This window comes from Mobula birostris, chromosome 8, assembly GCF_030028105.1.
Source record: "Mobula birostris isolate sMobBir1 chromosome 8, sMobBir1.hap1, whole genome shotgun sequence".
In the NCBI taxonomy this organism is placed as follows: Eukaryota; Metazoa; Chordata; class Chondrichthyes; order Myliobatiformes; family Myliobatidae; genus Mobula; species Mobula birostris.
In genome coordinates this window covers 103,465,737-103,485,889 of record NC_092377.1, presented here as the reverse complement: position 1 = coordinate 103,485,889, position 20,153 = coordinate 103,465,737, and the positions used below count along the sequence as shown (strand labels likewise).

Here is a 20,153-nt window from a genome sequence, read left to right as displayed (position 1 = left end):
AAATTAGTGATCAAATGGCCAACTAAACTAATCCCTTCTGCCTTCACAATGTGCATACCCCTCCATTTTCTTCACATTCATGTGTCTGTCTAATATGACTTTTTAAAATAAATGTCCTTTGACAGATCTGGAACGACGTGATTTATCGCACAAAGAGAAGCTTTACCTCAGAGAGATGAATGTCATTACAGAAACACAGTGCACCTTAGGTAAGCTGTCCACCCACTTGTCTCTTTTCAATTTGTGTGGATGGAATCACTATATTAAATTTAATTTCAGTTTTACGTTTTTAAAGATAATGACAGTGTTCATGCCGGGAATATGGATGTCACTTGCAAGGCCAGCATACATTGTATAATCCTTAAATACTCCTTGAAATTGAGAAGTTTCCTAGACCACTTCAGAACGTGGTTAAGATCTAGTAATGTTGGTTGGCCTAGAATCTTGTTCAAGTTAGTAAGTATGCCTTCAGTGATGAGGCTTTCAGGTGGTAAGAGTATGGAACGAGCAGCCAGCAGCAGGGTTCAATTTTAACATCTAAGCGAAACTTGCATAGGCCCATGGATGGGAGCATTATGGAGGGCTATGGTCGGGATGCATGTCGATGGCATTAAGCAGATTAATAGTTTGGCCCTGACCTGATGGGCCAAAGGCCTGTTTCTGTGCTGTAGTGTTCTATGACTCTATAAGAATTGCCCAAGGCACCAGGTGATCTTATTCTTTGAAATAGTGCTGTGGAATATTTTATGATTAGCTAATAGTTTAGAGTTAAGACTGGTCCTCCAATAGTGTAGCACACTCCTAATATATGGAAATCAGCCTAGATCTTTGTACACACATTGCTTGATTGGGGCTTGAAGAAACAACATTTTGCCTTAGAGAGCCAAGCTATTGAGCTACATTAGAGATCTTTATCAGCAACAAAAATATTTTTTAATAGTTAGAAATTCCAAACAGAAGTTGAAATATGTCAATGTTTGCCCACACTTGCCAGAATATGTGGAATATGCTTTGTACGCACTAGAACTGCAGGAGAAAAAATTTGACCCCTGTTGGAATTTTAACCAGCATTCTGTGGTTGTAATCAATTTAGACCATAAGACATTGGAGCAGAATTTGACCATTCAACCCAGTGAGTCTGCTCTGCTATTTTGTCATGGCTGATTTATATTCCCTCTCAACCCCATTCTCCTCCCTTCTCCCCATAGCCTCCTACACCCTTACTAATCAAGAACCTGTCAATCTCTGCCTTAAGCGTACCCAATGACTTGGCCTCCTTGGCTGTATGTGGCAATGATTTCCACAGATTCACAGAAATTCCTCTCATCTCTGTTCTAAAGGTACTTCCTTCTATTCTGAGGCTGTGCTGTTTAATCGTAGAATCTCCCACTATTGGAATCATCCTCTCCATGTCCAGGCCTTTCCTCTCCACTATCTAGGCCTTTCAATATTCAGTATTTTTCAATGAGATCCTCTGTCATTCTAAATTCCAGCAAGTACAGGCCCAGAGCCATGAAACACTCTTCAGATAGGTTAACTCTTCAAAATAAATGTATTATCAAAGTATATATATGTCACCATATGCTACCTTGAGATTCATTTTCTTGCAGACATATGCAGTTCGAACAAACAAATACAATAGAATTAGTGAAAAAGTACACAAAGACTGACAAACAACCACTTTGCAAAAGAAGACAAACTGTGCAAATACAAAAAACAAATATTAATATTAATAGGTAAATAAATAATACTGAGAACATGAGTTGTAGAGTCCTTGGAAGTGGGTCCATAGGTTGTGGAATCAGTTCTGTATTGAGGTGAAAGAAGTTATCCTTGCTGGTTCAGGAGCCTGAGGGTTGAAGGGTAGTGATTGCTCCTAAACTGGTGCAGTGGGACCTAATACTCTCGTACCTCTTTCTGATAGCAGCAGTGAGAAGAGAGCATGGCCTGGATGGTGGGGGAACTCATAACTCTTTAAATTGACTCTTTAGAATTCAACCCTTTATGCAACGATAGAGCTCATTGCAGTTGAATTTCTCTATTAGAAGGCTGATAGGAGTTTTCTTCGTAACTCAGCACGATTTTACAAAGTTGGGGTGTAAAAACAGAGTTTCAATTGTTGTCAGTTTCCCGCAGATTACAGAAGGGGTTCCCAATCTGGGTTCCATGGACCCCTCAGTCAATGGTAGGAGTTCTTGCGATTAAAAAAGAGGGGACCCCTGGATTACAGGGACTGTCTGTGTGTCATCTAGGAGCTGTGGAAAGATGGATTTAAGTGGCTTCCTTAACAAAAGCTTAAGAACCTACTTGTGTCATTAATAAAATGATGTACCATGTTTCTCATCACAATTTGATGTCAAGACGTTTCTCAGGGCCATTATTTGAGCTTGCTGTTCAATTTACTGGGACAGTGCAGTAGTGTAACTGTTAGCGCAGCGCTTTACAGTGCCAGCCAACTGATTCAATTGCCGCCATGGTCTGCAATGAGTTTGGATGTCCTCCTCATGACTGTGTTGGTTTCCCCTGAGGAATCTGGTTTCTTCCCACATTCCAAAGTCAAGGTTAGTAAGTTGTGGGCATGCTATGTTGGCACTGGAAATAAGGCAGCTCTTGTGGTCTGCCCCAGCACATCCTTGGACTGCAAAAGTTGCGGTTCGCTCTATGTTTTAAGATACCTGTGACAAATAAAGCTAATCTAATCTTGATTGTTTTGTTTAATAAAATGCTTTAAGTTGCTTTATTTAAACAAGATCAGTACAATCACTTGTGGGATCTTTTCAGGCATCTATCAGGACATTTATATTAAGGTGATTTATTTTTTGACGTCTGTGCCTTTTCCTTTATGGTGCTTGAGTCAAGTCTTCTCTAGTTTAACTTCATTTCTCCAGTCCACTTGGTAAGAAGAATAAATTAACGCTTGAGAGTGATTTTTCGGCTCCAGCTGACATCTCTCAGGCCGTACATGGATTGGAAAACGTGGACAGAATATTTCCATTTATGGAATAATCTGTAAATGTGGGTCATAAATAAAGCAGTTACTAATAAATCCAGAAGGGAGGTAAGGAAAGACTTTACTCAGGGAGTGCTGACATTGTGGAATTTTCTGCCACACAGAACTAGCTGGGCTATTTACAAAAGGAAGTGAGATATATACATGAGAGAAAAGGGAATAGAAGGATTCAGATAGAGTAGTTTGAATTGAAAGGGAGGATAAGCATTGGACCTGCCAGCATGAATTATCTCTGCTTTTGGCTTCCTCATAATATTACATAAATTGTCACACAGATGCAGAGACCAGTCAAAGTCAAAGTAAATTTATTGTCAAAGTATGTACGTGTCACCATATGCTACCCTGACATTCATTTTCTTGCAGGAATTCACAGTAGAACAAAAAAATGCAGTAGAATCAGAGAAAAACTACATACAAAGCTACTGACAACCAACCAGTATGCAAAAGAAGACAAGCTATGCAAATACAAAAACAAGTATTAATAATAATAATTGGGTAAATAAATAATATTTAGAACATAAGTTGTATAGTCCTTGAAAGTGAGTCTATAAGTTGTAGGAATAGTTCAGTATTGGAGTGAGTGAAGTTATCCCCTCTGGTTCAGGAGCCTGATGATGAAGGGTAATAACTGTTCCTGAACCTGGTGGTGTGGGTCCTGAGTCCTCTGTACCCGCTTCTCGATGGCAACAGCAAGAAGAGAGCATGGCCTGGGTGGCAGGATGTAGTTGTGAAAGGAAAACCCAAGAAAACTTTTCATTAGCGGGAAACACAGTAGAAAATTGTTTCTATAAATGGAGGAATCCCAAAAATAATATGCGAGCTGGAGTACAAAATGCAGTTTGGCTATGTGACGTAAATCTAGCAAATCCAGTTGTTGCTTACTGGTTCACTTCAATTTAGTCACGGGCACAACAAATTTAAAACCAGCTGTAATATTATTTTTATGAAAGCCTGTATCAAAGTCAAAGTTGAGTTTATTGTCGTCTGCACAGGTGCAATGAAAAACTTGCTTACAACAGCATTACAGGTACATAGCATCAGATAAGCAGCATTCACAAGAAAAACATAAATTAGACAGAAATTATACACAATGTTTACAAGAGTACAGTTAGAACAGAACACTACAGCCCAGTACAGGCCTTTCAAGCCATAATGTTGTGCCGACCTTTTAACCTGCCCTAAGATCAATTTGACCCTTACTTCTGTCGAGCACCTTTTCACTACGTCCTAGAACAAACAGCAAATAACTGAGAGTGGATCAATCATAAGCACATCTATTTTACTTGTAGCAAGGGGAGACCATCACTGCACAAACAGCAGCAATAGCCTCCAAAAAACAGACACAAGTGCAGACACCCACACTTTAGTTCAAGGAAAGTGTGCATTCTGTCCTTCTTAGTCTGTGCACTTGGCATACTTCCAGTAACGCATCTGCTGGTCTGCGGTTTGTCAAGGACACAGGTTCCACTGGCATAATGTTGCATGAACACTATTAGTACAGCACTCTGGTACAATACAGGTTCTATTTTGTTACAGATAATAATGCCGTTTTGTTACTACAAGTACATTTCCACATTCCCTCCTTTTTGTCATTTCATGACAACATTACATTTCACCAAATACATTAATTGAAGTGTGTGTGTGTGTGTGTGTGTGTGCGTGTGTGTGTGTGTGTGTGTGTGTGTGTGTGTGTGTGTGTGTATATGTATATATATATTCTACTAAGCCCGCTGACTGAGGTGGCAGCTACAGTGAAAATGTTGGTCAGTCTGTAAGGCCTTCATACTTCTTTTATTACCTTCCCAGTAAAGTAGATACCATTGTCGCTAGAGAATTTCCAAAGGACCCCGAACCTTGGGATGATTTCCTTCTAATAAACGTTTAGCTACTGTAACTGCATCATTCTTTCTACAAGGAAATGTTTTAACCCATGGTGGAAAAAAAATCGATAATGACCATTGCATATTTATATCCTTCACACAAATCTAATTCTATAAAATCTATCTGTAAATGCATGAATGGTGCATTAGAGGGTGATGTACGAGATTCTTTCACCTTCACTAATTTCCCTGGATTTTGGAAAATACATATCATACATTGTTCCTAAACATTGTTTAAAGCTTGCAATAAACCAGGGGCACACCATATTTAATTTATACGATCTATCAATCTCCTCTTTAGCCTCCAGGGACAGAGGGTACTGTGCCCTGTGGGGGAGTGGAGTATTTGAGTTGATGGTCACTTTATGCAGTTCATCTGTGACCATCTCAACCCTTCCATTTGGCTGGACAGCCCAAAGTTGTGGTGGGACTTTGGAGAGTAAAGGTTCCACATCAGCATTGAACAACAACTCTCCTACAACTTCCTGTTCAAAAGCTGCCTCTGCTCCCAGTGTACTGGGGAGCAATAAAAGGAAGCCCTTACCTCCTTCCAATTGCCACAGGCTCCATCCAGTTGTTTCCAGGACCTTCTGTCATGGCATTCCTTCCAGACCCTTGAGTATTAGTCCGGCAATGTTTGCCGCCTTACCTCTGGAAGCTGGTGGGGTTTCCTGTTCTGATCTTGTATCATCCACCAAACTTCGTGGGGATGTCACACTGCTGCCACAATCACCCACATATATTTCAGAAGTGGATAGAACGATTTGCTTACCGATATAAGGGTCCAAATTCTGATGCATGAAATGGTCATTTACTGCTGTCATCATAAGCCATACTGTGAAAATAATAGTGCCATTTACCGATTTATAGGTCTAGACAGAATCTAGAGAAATCTCCAGAGGCTTTCAAGGCACTCTCGTAAAAATGTTCCAAGCTCCATGATTAGTGGGTAGTGAGTTACTGCCACTTACACAAAATAGGTTGACTACTACTACTGAAATTGTACAGTCCATAATGGCTCTCTGGTTTATGCACATTAAGTCCCTCAGGAGTGCAGGTATTAGTAGCTCGCATTTTACACAATGAACCTCTTCCACGTAAGTACAGGCACATCCGGGGACAGTAGAAAGGCATAATATAAATTCTGGTCTCCAGTGCTAACCGCCACCAGATCTGATTTCAGAACATTAACAGACTGTCTCCCTATTGCAGTTACACAAATATTATCCTTATCAAACTTTGGAGTACAGTTCTCCTCTTTCATCAAAGAATAGGTGGCCCCTGTATCCACCAGAAATGGCTTGCTTTGTCCATTTAACCCATGTAGGCAATTCTTCCACCGATCCCTTCCCATAATTATTAAACATAGATCATGCTGGTGTCCCTGAATTTCGGACAGGGAAGGACTCTCCTTGTCCCATTACTACCACTTCCTAGTCTCTCTTTCTCACCCTATTTGCTGTATTTTTTCTTCCTTCTGTTTACTGCAGCATCCTGTGGGGATTAAACACAAGCTTACTTTCCACAAATCTCACTCTTTCTTACTCTTTCTATCAATGTATTCCTGACATGCCTACCGTTCACATTTGGTGCGTCCTTGATGCCAGAGTTGTCCTCACAGTCTAACCACACAGATTTTGGGTGTCTCTGACACTCTTAACATTCAGATTTTGGGTGTCTCTGACTCTCTAACTATACAAATTTTGGGTGTCTCTGACACTCTTAACCATACAGATTTTGGGTGTCTCTGACTCTTAACCATACAGATTTTGGGTGTCTCTGACTCTCTTAACATTCAGATTTTGAGTGTCTCTGACACTCTCTAACCATACAGATTTTGGGTGTCTCTGACTCTCTAACCATGCAGAGTTTGGGTATCTCTGACTCTTAACCATAGAGATTTTGGGTGTCTCTGACTCTCTTAACCATACAGGTTTTGGGTGTTTCTGACTCTCTAACCATGCAGATTTTGGGTGTTTCTGACTTTTACCATACAGATTTTGGGTGTCTCTGATCTCTAACCATGCAGATTTTGAGTGTCTCTGACACTCTAACCATGCAGATTTTGGGGGTCTCTGACTCTAACCATACAGATTTAATATGATTCTGGTCACCGTGCTGAAAGCATCGGAATCACAGATAGAGCAACTGATCCACTCAGTAGGCAGTGGCGCAGATTGCAGTGTATAGAATGGGAGCAGGGCAGAACCCGGTATTTGCTACTTGCCTAGAAAGGCCACGGTTACCAGAATCCTCCTAGGTCCGCTCTTGCACCTAGGCATCCAATCTCGGTGGGACCTCCATGTTCTGTTGGGCACCTTGTCCCTACGTCCCAATACAAACAAACAGCTCAGAGTGGATTAATCATAAGAACATTTATTTAACTTGCGGCCAGGGAAGTCTGTTACCACACAAGTGCTGGTGATAGCCTCCAATAAACAGACAGCGTAGTCACTCCTTTATGCAGCTACCCACACCTCAGTTCAAGACAAAGGTGCATTCTGATGTTTCTCACCCTCTGCATGCCATTTTGGCCAAACGGAGGAGTACTTTTGGTAATAGACTAAGACAATTCCACTGCTCCAAAGAGCGCTATGTAAGATCATTCTTATCCTCTGTCATTAGGCTCTATAATGGGTTAATCCATAGCTGGAGAAGTGATAACCCCCTCCTGTTAGACTGTTTGAGGTAACTTATTTTTTATTCTTTCTTACTTCTCTTCTAATATTTGTGTATTTATCTGTGCACTGGTAATGCTACTGTAACACTGTAATTTCCTTTGAGATCAATAAAGTAACCTATCTATCTACCTATCTCATTCTGTCCTTCTGCTTAATCAGTGTACTTGACATTCTTCCTGTAACGTAACTGGTGCCCTGCAGTTTGTCAAGGACTCAGGCTCGATTGGCATAATAGAGTTATAGGAAAGTACAGCATAGAAACAGGTCCTTCAGCCCAACTAGTCCATGCCGAATCATTTAAACTGCCTACTCCCATTTACCTGCACTGGGACCATAGCCTGCCATACCCTGACAATCCATGTACCTATCCAAACTTCTCTTAAACATTGAAATCAAGCTCACATGCACCACGTGCGCTAGTTCCACATTCTCACAGCCCTCTGAGTGAAGAAGCTTCCCCTCATGTTCCCCTTAAACGTTTCACTTTAACTCATGATCTCTAATTGTAGTCCCACCTAACCTGAGTGGAAAAAGCCTACTTGCATTTACCTTATCTATACCCCTCTTATTTTATATATCTCCATCAAATCTCCCCTCAGTCTTTTACAATCTAAGAAATATAGTCATGCTCTCTCCAATTTTTCCTCATAACACAGGTCCTCCAGTCCCAGCAACATCCTGTAACTCGGTACTCTCAACCTTACATCTTGTATGTAGGTGACCAAAACTACACACACTATTCCAAATTAGGCCTCAGCGATGTCTTATACAAGTTCAATATAACATCCCATTTTCTGAACTCAGTACTTTGATTTATGAAGGTCAGTGTGCCAAAAGCTTTTGTTACGACCCTATTTACCTGTGATGCCACTTTCAGTGAATTATTGGACCTGTAATTGCAGGTCCTTTTGTTGGACTGCATGGTAATGTTGCATGAATGCTTTTAGCAGAGCACTCTGGTACAACACAGATTCCAATTTACTACTACAAGTAAAGTACATTTCCACACCACCTACATAGACTTTCTATCATTCCTGTGCCTAATTAAGAGTTTCCTAAATGTCCCTAATGTGTCTGCTTCTATGATCACCCCTGGTGGAGCATTCATTCACCCACTACCCAGTGTGAAAAAATCTTACCTTCGATATCCCCCCCCCCCCCCCCTTTACATTCCTCTAATTATCTTGATACTATGCTCCTTGGTATTAGAACAAAGAAACCAGCAGATCTGTTTTAGTGCATGGTGATCAAAGTAGTCATAGGATTGCTAAAGTCTCATGATTAGGGTTGTACTAATTGGTCAAGAACTGAATGGCAGAAATGAAGTAGTTCTTGAACCTGATGGTGTGGGACTTCAGACTTCAAAGGTTCAAAGGTACAATTTAATGTCAGAGAAATGTATACAATATATATCCTGAAATGCTTTTTCTTAGCAACCATCCATGAAAACAGAGGAGTGCCCCAAAGAATGAACAACAGTTAAATGTTACCCCAAAGTCCCCCCCAGTTCCCCCCTCCCATGCGTAAGCGGCAGCAAGCAGCAATCCCCCCTCCCCCCACTGGCAAAAAAAAGCATTGGCACTGCCACCAAGCACTCAAGCGTGAGCAAAGCTATAGCAAAGACACAGTCTTGCAGTTACTCCAAAGACTTCGCATTTCACCTGGTATTTGAGATACCGCAGGTTCTCTCTCTCCCTAATAAGAGAAAGAGGTGTCTCCATTTTCCCATTGAGTAGGGAGACATAACAAACAACTCACTGGTTTATGCTGTTAAAAGTCCGTTACGTCGCTTTTCTTCATGCTCTGTGCCTGAAGATTGCAAAGATCCCAGGTCTCCAGGCACACAGCAGATATCCTGACTCCCCCGACGACACACAGGTCTCCTGTCGTAACACCGACCCTCCATCCACCCATCTCCAGAACCCCGAGATCCTAGGCTTCTGAATTCAAGCCGGACTCTTAATCCAAGCCTTTGGCGGCTGAACAATGGCCAGTTAGGGAACCCTGGGAGCAGGTCCCATTTCCGCAAAGAACCGTAGTCAGTATGTAACTCCAGGTCAGGGTCTTCAAAAAAACCCTGAAAGGGAAAAATAGAGATATTAGAGATAGAAATAGAGCTGTTTCTGAAGATGCAAACAAAGGAGTCACCGTTTGGCGCTATTCTGTACATCTTGCCCAATGGTAGCTGTAGAAAGATGGCGTGGCGTGTATTGTGTGAGTCTTTGATGATGAATGTACCTTCTTAGTATAATACATACATTAGAAGGCTTTTGAGTTCAAACTTAAATGTAGGAAGTAAATTAGATTGGAGTAGACACAGCCTCTTTTGTTCACAGAAGAGTACTGGGACCTTAGATATTATTTCAGTTAATACTGAGTTTCCTGTCAAGAAATTTACACAGTTGAACCCTTTATACACCTTCTGGTTTTGCTTTCTACTGACCTTGCTGTATGTTAGTGGTGGTGAAGCCACGTGTCAGTTGCCTGAGCACATATGAAATTCATCTTGTGCTGGGGTGCAAATCTGATCTGTGAGGCTGAAGTTGTGGAGAGTTTACATAAACTTGGGTCATATTCCTTCATTCAGAGAGTGAGAGATCCAAAAATGTAATAGGATTTGATGGATGCAGGGAAGCCAGGTCCTGTGGTGAAGAAACTGAGAAAGAAATTGTTGTTTTAAACACAAGAGCTTCTGCAGATGTTGGAAATCCAGAGTAACACACACCAAGTGTACTTTAAGTCTACCTCTAAATTGCTGGAGGATACAGGTTAGGCAGCAACTATGGAGAGGAACAGCATCTATGGAGAGAGTCAAGATTTCTGGCTGAGACCCTTCATCAGGTCTGGAAAGAAAATGGGAAGAAGTCAGAATAGGAAGGTGTGGAGAGGGGAAGGAGTACGCTGGCAAGTGATAGGTGAGATGAGGTGAGCGGGAAGGTAGGTGGATGAGTGGGATGGGATGAAGTGAGAAGCTGGGAGGTGATAGCTGGGAAAGGTAAAAGGATGAAGAAGAAGGAATCTGATAGGAGAAGAGAGTGGACTCTGTAGATTCTAGAAATCTTGAGCAACACACACAAAATGCTGGAGGAACTTGGCAAGTCAGGCAGCATCCATAGAGGGGAATAAATAGTCAATGTTTTGGGCCTAATTAAGGGTCTCAGTCTGAAAGATCATATGTTTATCGGCGTTGCTGCTGTCTTAAAGCTACAACTGGGCTCTTCAACAGGGAATTTGGGAAGCATTATTTCATGGAAAGGATGGTGGAAATCCTGAACATCTTTTGCTGGAAAGTTGCAATTACTGGATCATTTGGAATTTTTAAGACTGTTAATCAGTACAACTACCAAAGGAAATGAAGCAAAAGACATGCAAACTCTTAGTACTGATCAGTTGTAATGAATCAGAATTGTGCCTGTTTCTACATCTAGTTACGTGTATCATCACTGGCTAACTGCACTCTGTGACAACTCACACTCCTTCCTCAACCAAATTTTATTTACTTGTGCACAAGGACAGCCTGGCCCCTGTCAAGCTTTTCTGAAATTTGATCAAATGAATGCCATTTTGATAGAAAAATTAACTAGTTGGATAGAAATACTGACCAATTGGTAATTATGTTCAGAATCCTTATTTGCATGATCACCAATAGAATTACATGTTGGAGGCCAATTAGTAAAGTAACTGACCAATAGTAGGTGTCACCCTTGAATCCTTTGTTTGCATGGTTATCTTTTCTTGGGATGCCAAATGGCTTCAGTCTCCTGCTGTGCAAAGAGAAGCTATACTCTTCAAAGACCTTCTTTACCTGGGCTGACCGCACAAGTCGGGCATCCAGGCCTGGATGTTAGTTTAACCCTTTCCTTACTGCAACTTTCACAGTATAAGAGGAAATTATTTAGGAATCATATACAATCTACAAAAAAGTTCCTATTTCAAAGGATATATGAATTGTAGCTGCTGTCCATTTAATTATTGGTGAATAGTCATAAATCTTTATGGGGAAAATCTGTTGAATAAGCATCTCCTGAGAATCAGAATGGATTATATATAAAACTACAAAGTGTAAGCTAATTAGAATATCTTGGCATTAGATTCAGTTTCCTTCTACTTGAGGTCTTCCGGTTTAAGATGGCGCTGCTGAGGGCGAGCGAAAACTTACTGGCGGTTACTGAAACAAGATATACAATTAAATCCTTTATTAATATCACTTTATCGATGAAAAATGATGGTGAATGATCACCACGGACAAGGAAGAAGCAAGCGAAGGCAAGGGTGTGGGTGTAAGATGAAGTTGGAGCAAGGTCGAGGCAAGTTCGAGACAAAGTTGGAGCAAGTGGAGCGGAGGAGAGTCGAAGAAAAGGAGGAGAGGCAGATTCGGAGCCTTCCACCTAAACTGAGGGCGAGGTTTGACCCAACTAAGCGCGGGGCCGACTTGGAAATGTGGGGTAACATGGATAGGGTCCAGGCCCAGAGTGTACTGATAGAAGGAATGATATGGACGATTTAAGTACCAGGCCAAATGGATTGAAAAGGCGGGGTGTCGGGAGCGTTGAGGCAGAGGTGAGGGTTGGACCAGTTCTGCTCGCTGCTCTTCGCTGCGCTGAGGCTACAGTCCTGCTCTGGGCTTCGTGCCTGTGAGCCCTGCAACATTTGCAGACATCCCACCCTGCAAAAACTCATTTCAGGGAGGTAGCACCATCAATTTGCAGGAGACTCCCAGAATTTCTGGGAGAGGTGGGATGTCTGCAATAGAGTAGCTCCTTAGCAGCTAGTCAGCTGGTTTAAGTAACGTTAGCTATGCTAATGAATGAATGACACCTGTTAAACTCACCTCAACATGTCTTTTACAGTCTTAACCCACCATGGGCAATAGAAAAGTCACTGTTGCAAACAGTGCAGCGAGCGACACTGTCATTATTTTTGACCCCTATTAGGCAGGGGTACACTTTAGTGTAGTCTGGGGTGACGTATGTTTTATATTTCCTTTTTTTGGAACACTCTGCCATGGCGCACGCTCGCGCGCTCTCTCTCTCTCACTCTCTCACACGCTCTCGCTCACTCGCTCTCATGCTCTCTCTCTCGCTCTCAAAAAAATGGATTTCCGGGATATTATATATAATTTGCGGTATCAGGGTGCCACTATCAATATGCGGGAGACTCCCAGAACTTCCGGGAGAGGTAGGATGTCTGCCTTTGCTGTCTATGTGCTGAACTGAATCTGAGGCTGCGGCAGTGGCCTGCTCTGAGCTCCGTGTCTGAGTACTCACTTTCAATTTAGATTCTATTTGCTTACTTTTATTGTTTGCACGATTTGTTTTTCTTTTCATTAGGGTTTTTATTGGTCTTTTTTAATGGGTTCTTTTGATTTTTTTGTGGCTGCCTGTTAGGAGATGAACCTCAAGGTTGTATAATGCATACATACTTTGATAACAAAAGTATTTTGAACTTTGAGATAGTAGATTTTTTCAGCAATTTTTTAAGTCACGATAAGATTAGACCCTCTCTCTATGACGGTCTCATTAATATTCAGTGGCCCTGCAGGTAAAATTGTTCTCCAGTCCTCATTGCCATGATTTTTTTGCAGCAGTGATCAAGCTGTGGGTAACACATCCCATGGCCCTGTCCTTTGGTAATCTCCTTGATAAATCACTTTTTATAATGCTGTTCACATAGTAACTACCTGCTGGTGTTTATGTACATTTATTCCATAAACTTGTAATATATTTTTCTATAATTTTCCTCTATGTTTCCTATGGTGGGGGAGGGAGTCTGATACCAGAGGGCACAGCCTCAGAATAGAGGGACGACCATTTAGAACGGAGATGAGGAGGAATTTCTTTAGCCAGAGAGTAGTGAATCTGTGGAATTCTTTGCCACAGGCGGTTTTGGAGGCCAAGTCATTGGGTATATTTAAGGCAGACGTTGATAGATTCTTGATTGGTCAGGGCATAAAGAGATACGGGGAGAAGGCAGGCGATGGGGCTGAGAGGGGAAAATGGATCAGCCATGATGAAATAGCAGAGCAGACTTGATGGGCCAAATGGCCCAATTCTGCTCCTCCATGTTAATGGTCTTATAATTTTATTTATCCTTTAGAATTATTGAATGTTGTTTTTGTTGCATGTTGTGCCCTGACCAACTCACCACAGCAAATTCCTAACACGTGTAAATGTATATAGTGGATAAAGTTGATCACGATCAAATATCTTTTCAACTGTTTCTCTAAGTCTTGTGCATGTGGAAGTCAGGAATGTTCTTGGTTGTGTAATGCAGTTCTTATTGCACTACCTCAGGTTGCACTACAACCTTTGCAAAATTCTGTTGTTTTTGCAATTATTGTTGTATTTATTGTTACATTTATTATTATGGCCTATACTGATTACTCTGTGAGGTTCATGCAAGCAAAGAGTTTGGTTGCACCGTGGTGTATAAGAACAACAAACCTAATCTAATTAACACTGCGGAACCACTGGCTGCAGCCAGGCCTTTATTTACTGATAGTTGTGCAGCTTAGTAAACAGGCTTAGTATCTTCACCATAAAGTAATAGTCAGATCATAGGAACAGAATTGGGTCATTTGGCCCATGGAGTCTGCTCCACCGTTCAATTCTGGCTGATTTATTATCCCTTTTAACTCATCCTCCTGCCTTTTCCTCGTAACCTTTGACGCTCTGACTAATCAAAAATCTTATCAACCTCCACTTTAAATATACACAATGACTTGGCCTCCACAGCCGTGTGTGGCAATGAATTCCACATACTCACCACCCTCTGGTTAAAGAAATCCCTTCACATCTCTGTTCTAAAGGAACGTCCTTCTATTCTGAGCTGCAGCCCCTGGTATCTCCCACTATTGGAAGCATCCTCTCCATGTCCACTCTATCTAGGCTTTTCAACATTTAATAGGTTTCAATGCGATCCCCCTTCATTCTTCTAAACCCCAGCGAGTACAGGCCCAGAGCTATCAAATGCTGCTCACATATTAACCCTTGCCTTCCCAGAATCATTGCTGTAAACTTCCTCTGGACCTCTCTAATGTATTTGTGGTGAATACCTATCTACACTAGAAGAGATGGACAGTGTAAAATAACGTTGCTTAATATGTTTGTCTGGACATGCTGCTAATGATTTCTGAGCTCTCAGGATTAATGTAGATGTTCTTGAAGATATGCGGAGCTGGTTTTGCTGAGAACTGGTGAAAATCTCTATAAGTGGGAGAAGACCCACATGCATAAATGGAATAACAACTACAGCAACATGCTGTTAATTTTTGCAGGTTTTTGACATGGTAAAATCCTCTTTTCTAGGCTTAACTGCTTTGAGAAGCGATGAAGTTATTGATCTGATGATCAAGGAGTATCCAACCAAGTATGCTGAATATGCAGTGGTTCTGCAGGAAAGAGAGCGACAGCAAATCACCGACCGATACAAGGAATATTCGGTCAGTACTGGGAGCAGAGTGACAATTTAACTCAAGCTTATCTGTTATTAATGTATAATGCTTTACTTACCTGCTGAGACATTTCAAAAGCAAAAGGGTATCTTGCAGAAACATATGAAAATGTGAAGGGAATAGACAAGATAGAGGCTGGGAAGTTGTTTCCACTGGTAGGTGATCCCAGAGCTCAGGGTCGTAGCCTTAAGGTTTGGGGGAATAGACTTAGGACAGAGATCAGGAGACATTGCTTCTCCCCAGGGCGTAGGGAATCTGTGGAATTCTCTGCCCAGGGAAGCAGTACGAGCTACTTCATTAAATATATTTAAGAGACAGTTAGATAGATTTTTGCATTGCAGGGAACTGAGGGTTATGGAGAGAAAGTCTAGTGGAGCCTAGTCCATGGCCAGAGCAACCATGATCTTAATAAATGACAGAACAGGCTCGACGGGCTGGATTACCGACCCCTGCTCCTGGTCCTCATGTTCTCAAATGCTGCAGATACGAAATAAAGTATCTGGAACAGCGTGTAGCATTGGGGTTAGTGTAATGCCGGCAGCCCAGTTCAATTCTGCCACTGTCTGTAAGGAGTTTGTATGTTATCCCTGTGACCATGTGGGTTTCCTCCAATTTCCAAATAAGTACGACAAAGTAGGTGAATTGGTCACATGGGAGTAATTGGGCGGCATGGTCTTGTTGGGTCCAAAGGGCCTGTTACCATGCTGAACTAAAAGAAAATAGAAAATGATGGCAGCAATCAGCCAATTAGGCAGTATCTGTAGAGACAGAGCTAAGGTTCCAGCTCAAAGACCATTCTTCAGAATACTTGAAAATTGTGCTGTACAGAGAGAGGTTTCGGTTACTCGTGCCTATGATGGTTTTTTGGAAAAGCTGTATATTAATCCCATAAATACAAAAGATTCTGCAGGTGCTGAAAACCTTGAGCAATATGCACAAAATGCAGGTCAGGTAGTTGACGATTTGGGTTGAGACCCTTCATCAGGACATTAATTCCATTCCCTGCCCTTGGCTCAAAACCCTGAAGAATTTCCTTCAACCAAGTTAGGAGTAGTTAGCGTTTCGGTGTTTTTCATTTGCTTTTTAGCAGGTTTGGCACAACACTGTGGGCCGAATGGCCTGTTCCTGTGCTGTACTCTTCTGTGTTCTAACTCCGTAGCCACGTGTTAAACCAAATGACCTTCCTATTTCTGGCTTCACTAGCATGTGGCACAGTAGCAATCCTGAGATCAAACTTCCCTGTGAAAGAAGCCTTGCAGTTCCAAGCACCCTCTAAAGAGGAATGATATGGCTCACAACAGTTTTGGTTACTGCCTGCTACTTAAACATTAACTTGCAGTTGAAGCTTCAGGCTCTCCAATGCAGCTATTGACAATGGTGGTTCAAAGCTGGGAAAGAATGGAATAAGATAGCCTTTCATTTTTGTGGTGAAGAGAGTTTTTTTTTGAAAGGTAGTTATCACTGCCAAGGCCAGTGTTTATTGTCCATCTCTAACCATTTCCTGAAAAGTGTCGGTAATATTAAACTTGATTCTGATTCTGAAACAAGTACCTTTTAAAGTCGCCCACATTGCTTGGGTTCTGGAATCACATAGCTCATTGCACAGCAGTGCAGAAAAATATTCTTTACAAACCAATTTTCAGGTATGTAGTTGTGAACCAGAGTACAAAGAAATTGCCTAATCTCACATTTTAATCTCAGGTTTCCAAATTTTGTGCACTTTCGATCAGTTCTTTTCAACTGATCGGCGATATCACTGCAGGGTCATAGAATATGGCCAACAGAAGATGGCACTGATGAGCCGTGGCTATTTTCTTGTGGGCAGCTAACAAAACTATTATTATTCTTCTACTAAATATACTCTTATGATCACTGCAATCTGCAGCCTGTAATTCCCCTTTGGGAGTTGTGCTTTAGAACCATCCAAACGCTCTGGCGTTTTTTGCGGCATCCTGAAGGATTTGGCAAACTGGACTCTCAAAGATGCCATTGCTGGGGCGGACTTCAGGCTGCTTTGAAACTCTGGGCCGAGTTGAAAGATCAGGGTCTGGGCCTGTGAGCAAAGGTGAACTGATGTTCAGCTGACTAAAGCGCCAAGCCTGATTTTAAAAAGTTAAGTCGCTGAGGTTGAGGATGGAGGATGAACCAGATGAACTAGTGTTCAGCTCACTACTCTGGGTCAGCAAGGATCCTCCAAGTGAGTCCACCCCACCTGCCTGTGTCTGACCTGTCTCCCCATGACAATCAGGTGTGGTGTGCAGGTGCTAAACAGGCTTTATGGCTGTGACCTGCAGCCATCGGGCTCCTGGACCAGCTGCAGTGCTGAGCAGGATTTGTGGCTGTGGGTCCACATTCAGGGACTCTGTGGTTCATGTTCTCTTAACTTTTTATTGTTTGCACAATTTATTCTTCTTTTCACACATTGCATGCTTGATGGTCTTTGTTGTGCGTGGTTTTTCATGGATTCAATTGTGTTTCTTTGTTTTGTGGCTGCCTGCAAGAAGACGAATCCAAAGTATACTTTTATTTATTTACTTATTGGGATACAGCACGGAATTGGCCCTTCAGGCCCTTCGAGCTGCACCGCTCAACAACGCCCGAAGTAACTCTGGCCAAATCACAGGACAATTTACGATGACCAATTAACCTACCAACCAGTTTGTCTCTGGACTGTGGGAGGGAACTGGAACACCCAGAAGAAGCCCTCATGGACACGGGAGAACATACAAATTCCTTACAGGCAGTGGCGACAATTGAACCGGGTCGCTGGTACTGTAAAGTGCTGCGCTAACCACTATGCTACTGTGCTGCCCACATTTCATACTTTTATAATGAATGTACTTTGAGCCTTGAGTGAGATTGCTAGTTTAAAGCTAAATTGTACCTACAATGACATAGTTCAGGCACTACCCAAAATTACCTCATTCAGGACACTTGTACAATTGGCCCACTCCGAAGTCATCCCAAGCCTCACTTGATTTCAGCTTCACGTATGAGTTATTATATTTTAAATTCATGATCGTCTATAAAAGCAGCAAAAAGAATATGTGACTTTTTCCTTTCCTACCTAATGCTTGAAATTCCAGGAAATGTAGGTCACCATTTCAGAATCAGGTTTAATATCACCGGCATATGTTGTGAAATTTGTTGTTATGTAGTAGCAGTGCAAAATAATAAAAAAGACTGTAAATTACTGAAAGTGTGTATATCTTCAAAAAGTTTAATTAAATAATTAGTGTAAACAGAGAAGAAATAAGTCGTGAGGTAGTGTCCATGGGTTCAATGTCCATTCAGAAATCGGATGGCAGAGGGGAAGAAGTTATTCCTGAATTGTTTGAGTGTGTTTCCTCCCTGATGGTAACAATCAGAAGAGGGCACATCCTGGGTGAGGCAGCTCCTTAATGATGGGTGCCGCCTTTTTGAGACACCACTCCTCGAAGATGTCCTGGATGCTGAGGGGGGGGGGAGTGCCCACAAAGGAGCTGACTGACCTCACAACTTTCAGTAGTTTATCTGCATCCTGTGGAGTGCTCATCTCCCACCTCCCCACTATCCCCCATTCCTAAACCAGACAGTGATGCAACTAGCACGTGCACCTGTCAGTTTGGTTGGCAGTCACCTTCTGCGTATCGGTAAAGGAGGACACATTAGATGAGAGGCTCCAGGACTCGGTTCGTGAGCCTCTGAATGAAACCAGGGTCTTTAACAATGTGATCATAGAATATAGAACACCAGAGCACAGGACAGGCCCTACGGCCCACAACGTTGTGTCGAACTTTTCACCTACTCTAATATTAATCTAACCCTTCCCTCCTACACTGCCCTCCATTTTCCTATCATCCGTGTGCCTATCTAAGAGATCCTTAAATGCCCCTCATGGATCTCCCTCGACCACCATCTGTGGCTGAGTGTTCCACACACCCCTTCCATGAAAAGAACTTATTTCTGACATTCCCCCATATACTTTCCCTTAATCATCCTAAAATTTTGCCTCCTGGTATTCGCAGTGGTGGGCGCTATGGTAGCGTAGCTGTTAGCATGATGCTATTACATCTTGGGGTGTTCTGGAGTTCAGAGTTCAGTTCTGGCACTGTTCTGTAAGAAGTCTGTGTATATTCTCCTGTGGAGTGCATGGGTTTTCCCCAGTTGCTCCTGTTTCCTCCGACAGTTCACATACGCCCCGGAAGGTGAATCAGTTATTGCAGATAGTCCCATGACTAGGTTAGGATTAATCAGGTTTGTCAGGGGTTGCTGGGGCGGAAGGACGCAAAGAGCCAACTTTGTACTGTGTCACAAAAATAAAATATACATAAAAATAAAAAAGCCCCCTGGGGGAAAAGGGCTGGCTAACCACTCAATCTGTGCCTCCTATCATCTTGGACACATCTGTACACTCGATCTGTGACTCTTATCATATTGTACACTTCTGTCCACTCGATCTGTGACTCGCATCATCTTATACACCTCTGTCCACTCGATCTGTGACTATTATCATCTTGTACACCTCTGTCCACTCGATCTCTGACTCTCATCTTGTACACCTCTGTCCACTCGATCTGTGACTCTCATCTTGTATACCTCGGTCCACTCGATCTCTGACTCTCATGTTGTACACCACTGTCGACTCGATCTGTGACTCTCATCATCTTGTACACCTCTGTCCACTCGATCTGTGACTCTTATCATCTTGTACACCTCTGTCCACTCTATCTGTGACTCTCATCATTTTGTACATGTCTGTCCACTCGATCTGTGACTCGTATCAACTTGTACACCTCTGTCCACTCGATCTGTGACTCTCATCATCTCATACACCTCTGTCCACTCGATCTGTGACTCTCGGCTTGTACACCTCTGTCCACTCGATCTGTGACTCTCATCTTGTACACCTCTGTCCACTCGATCTGTGACTCTCGGCTTGTACACCTCTGTCCACTCGATTTGTGACTACTATCATCTTGTACACCTCTGTCCACTCGATCTGTGACTCTAATCATCTTGTACAGCTCTGTCCACTCGATCTGTGACTGTCATTTTGTACACCTTTGTCCCCTCGATCTGTGACTCTCATCTTGTACACCTCTGTCCACTCGATCTGTGACTCTCATCATTTTGTACACCTCTGTCCA

General features: G+C 42.3%; 1 protein-coding gene across 3 annotated transcripts in view; it reads left to right on the top strand.

Annotated features, from left to right (window-relative positions):
- Positions 1 to 20,153, top strand: part of phf10 (PHD finger protein 10) — a 191,813-nt gene that overhangs the window by 18,150 nt on the left and 153,510 nt on the right. For 2 of the 3 annotated variants that reach the window (XM_072265829.1, XM_072265831.1), the window contains exons 4-5: positions 126 to 209; positions 14,879 to 15,012. In XM_072265829.1, the coding sequence (XP_072121930.1) occupies positions 126 to 209; positions 14,879 to 15,012 (218 nt within the window). The remainder of the gene's footprint in view (positions 1 to 125; positions 210 to 14,878; positions 15,013 to 20,153) is intronic. The other variant, XM_072265830.1, reaches the window with a different exon arrangement.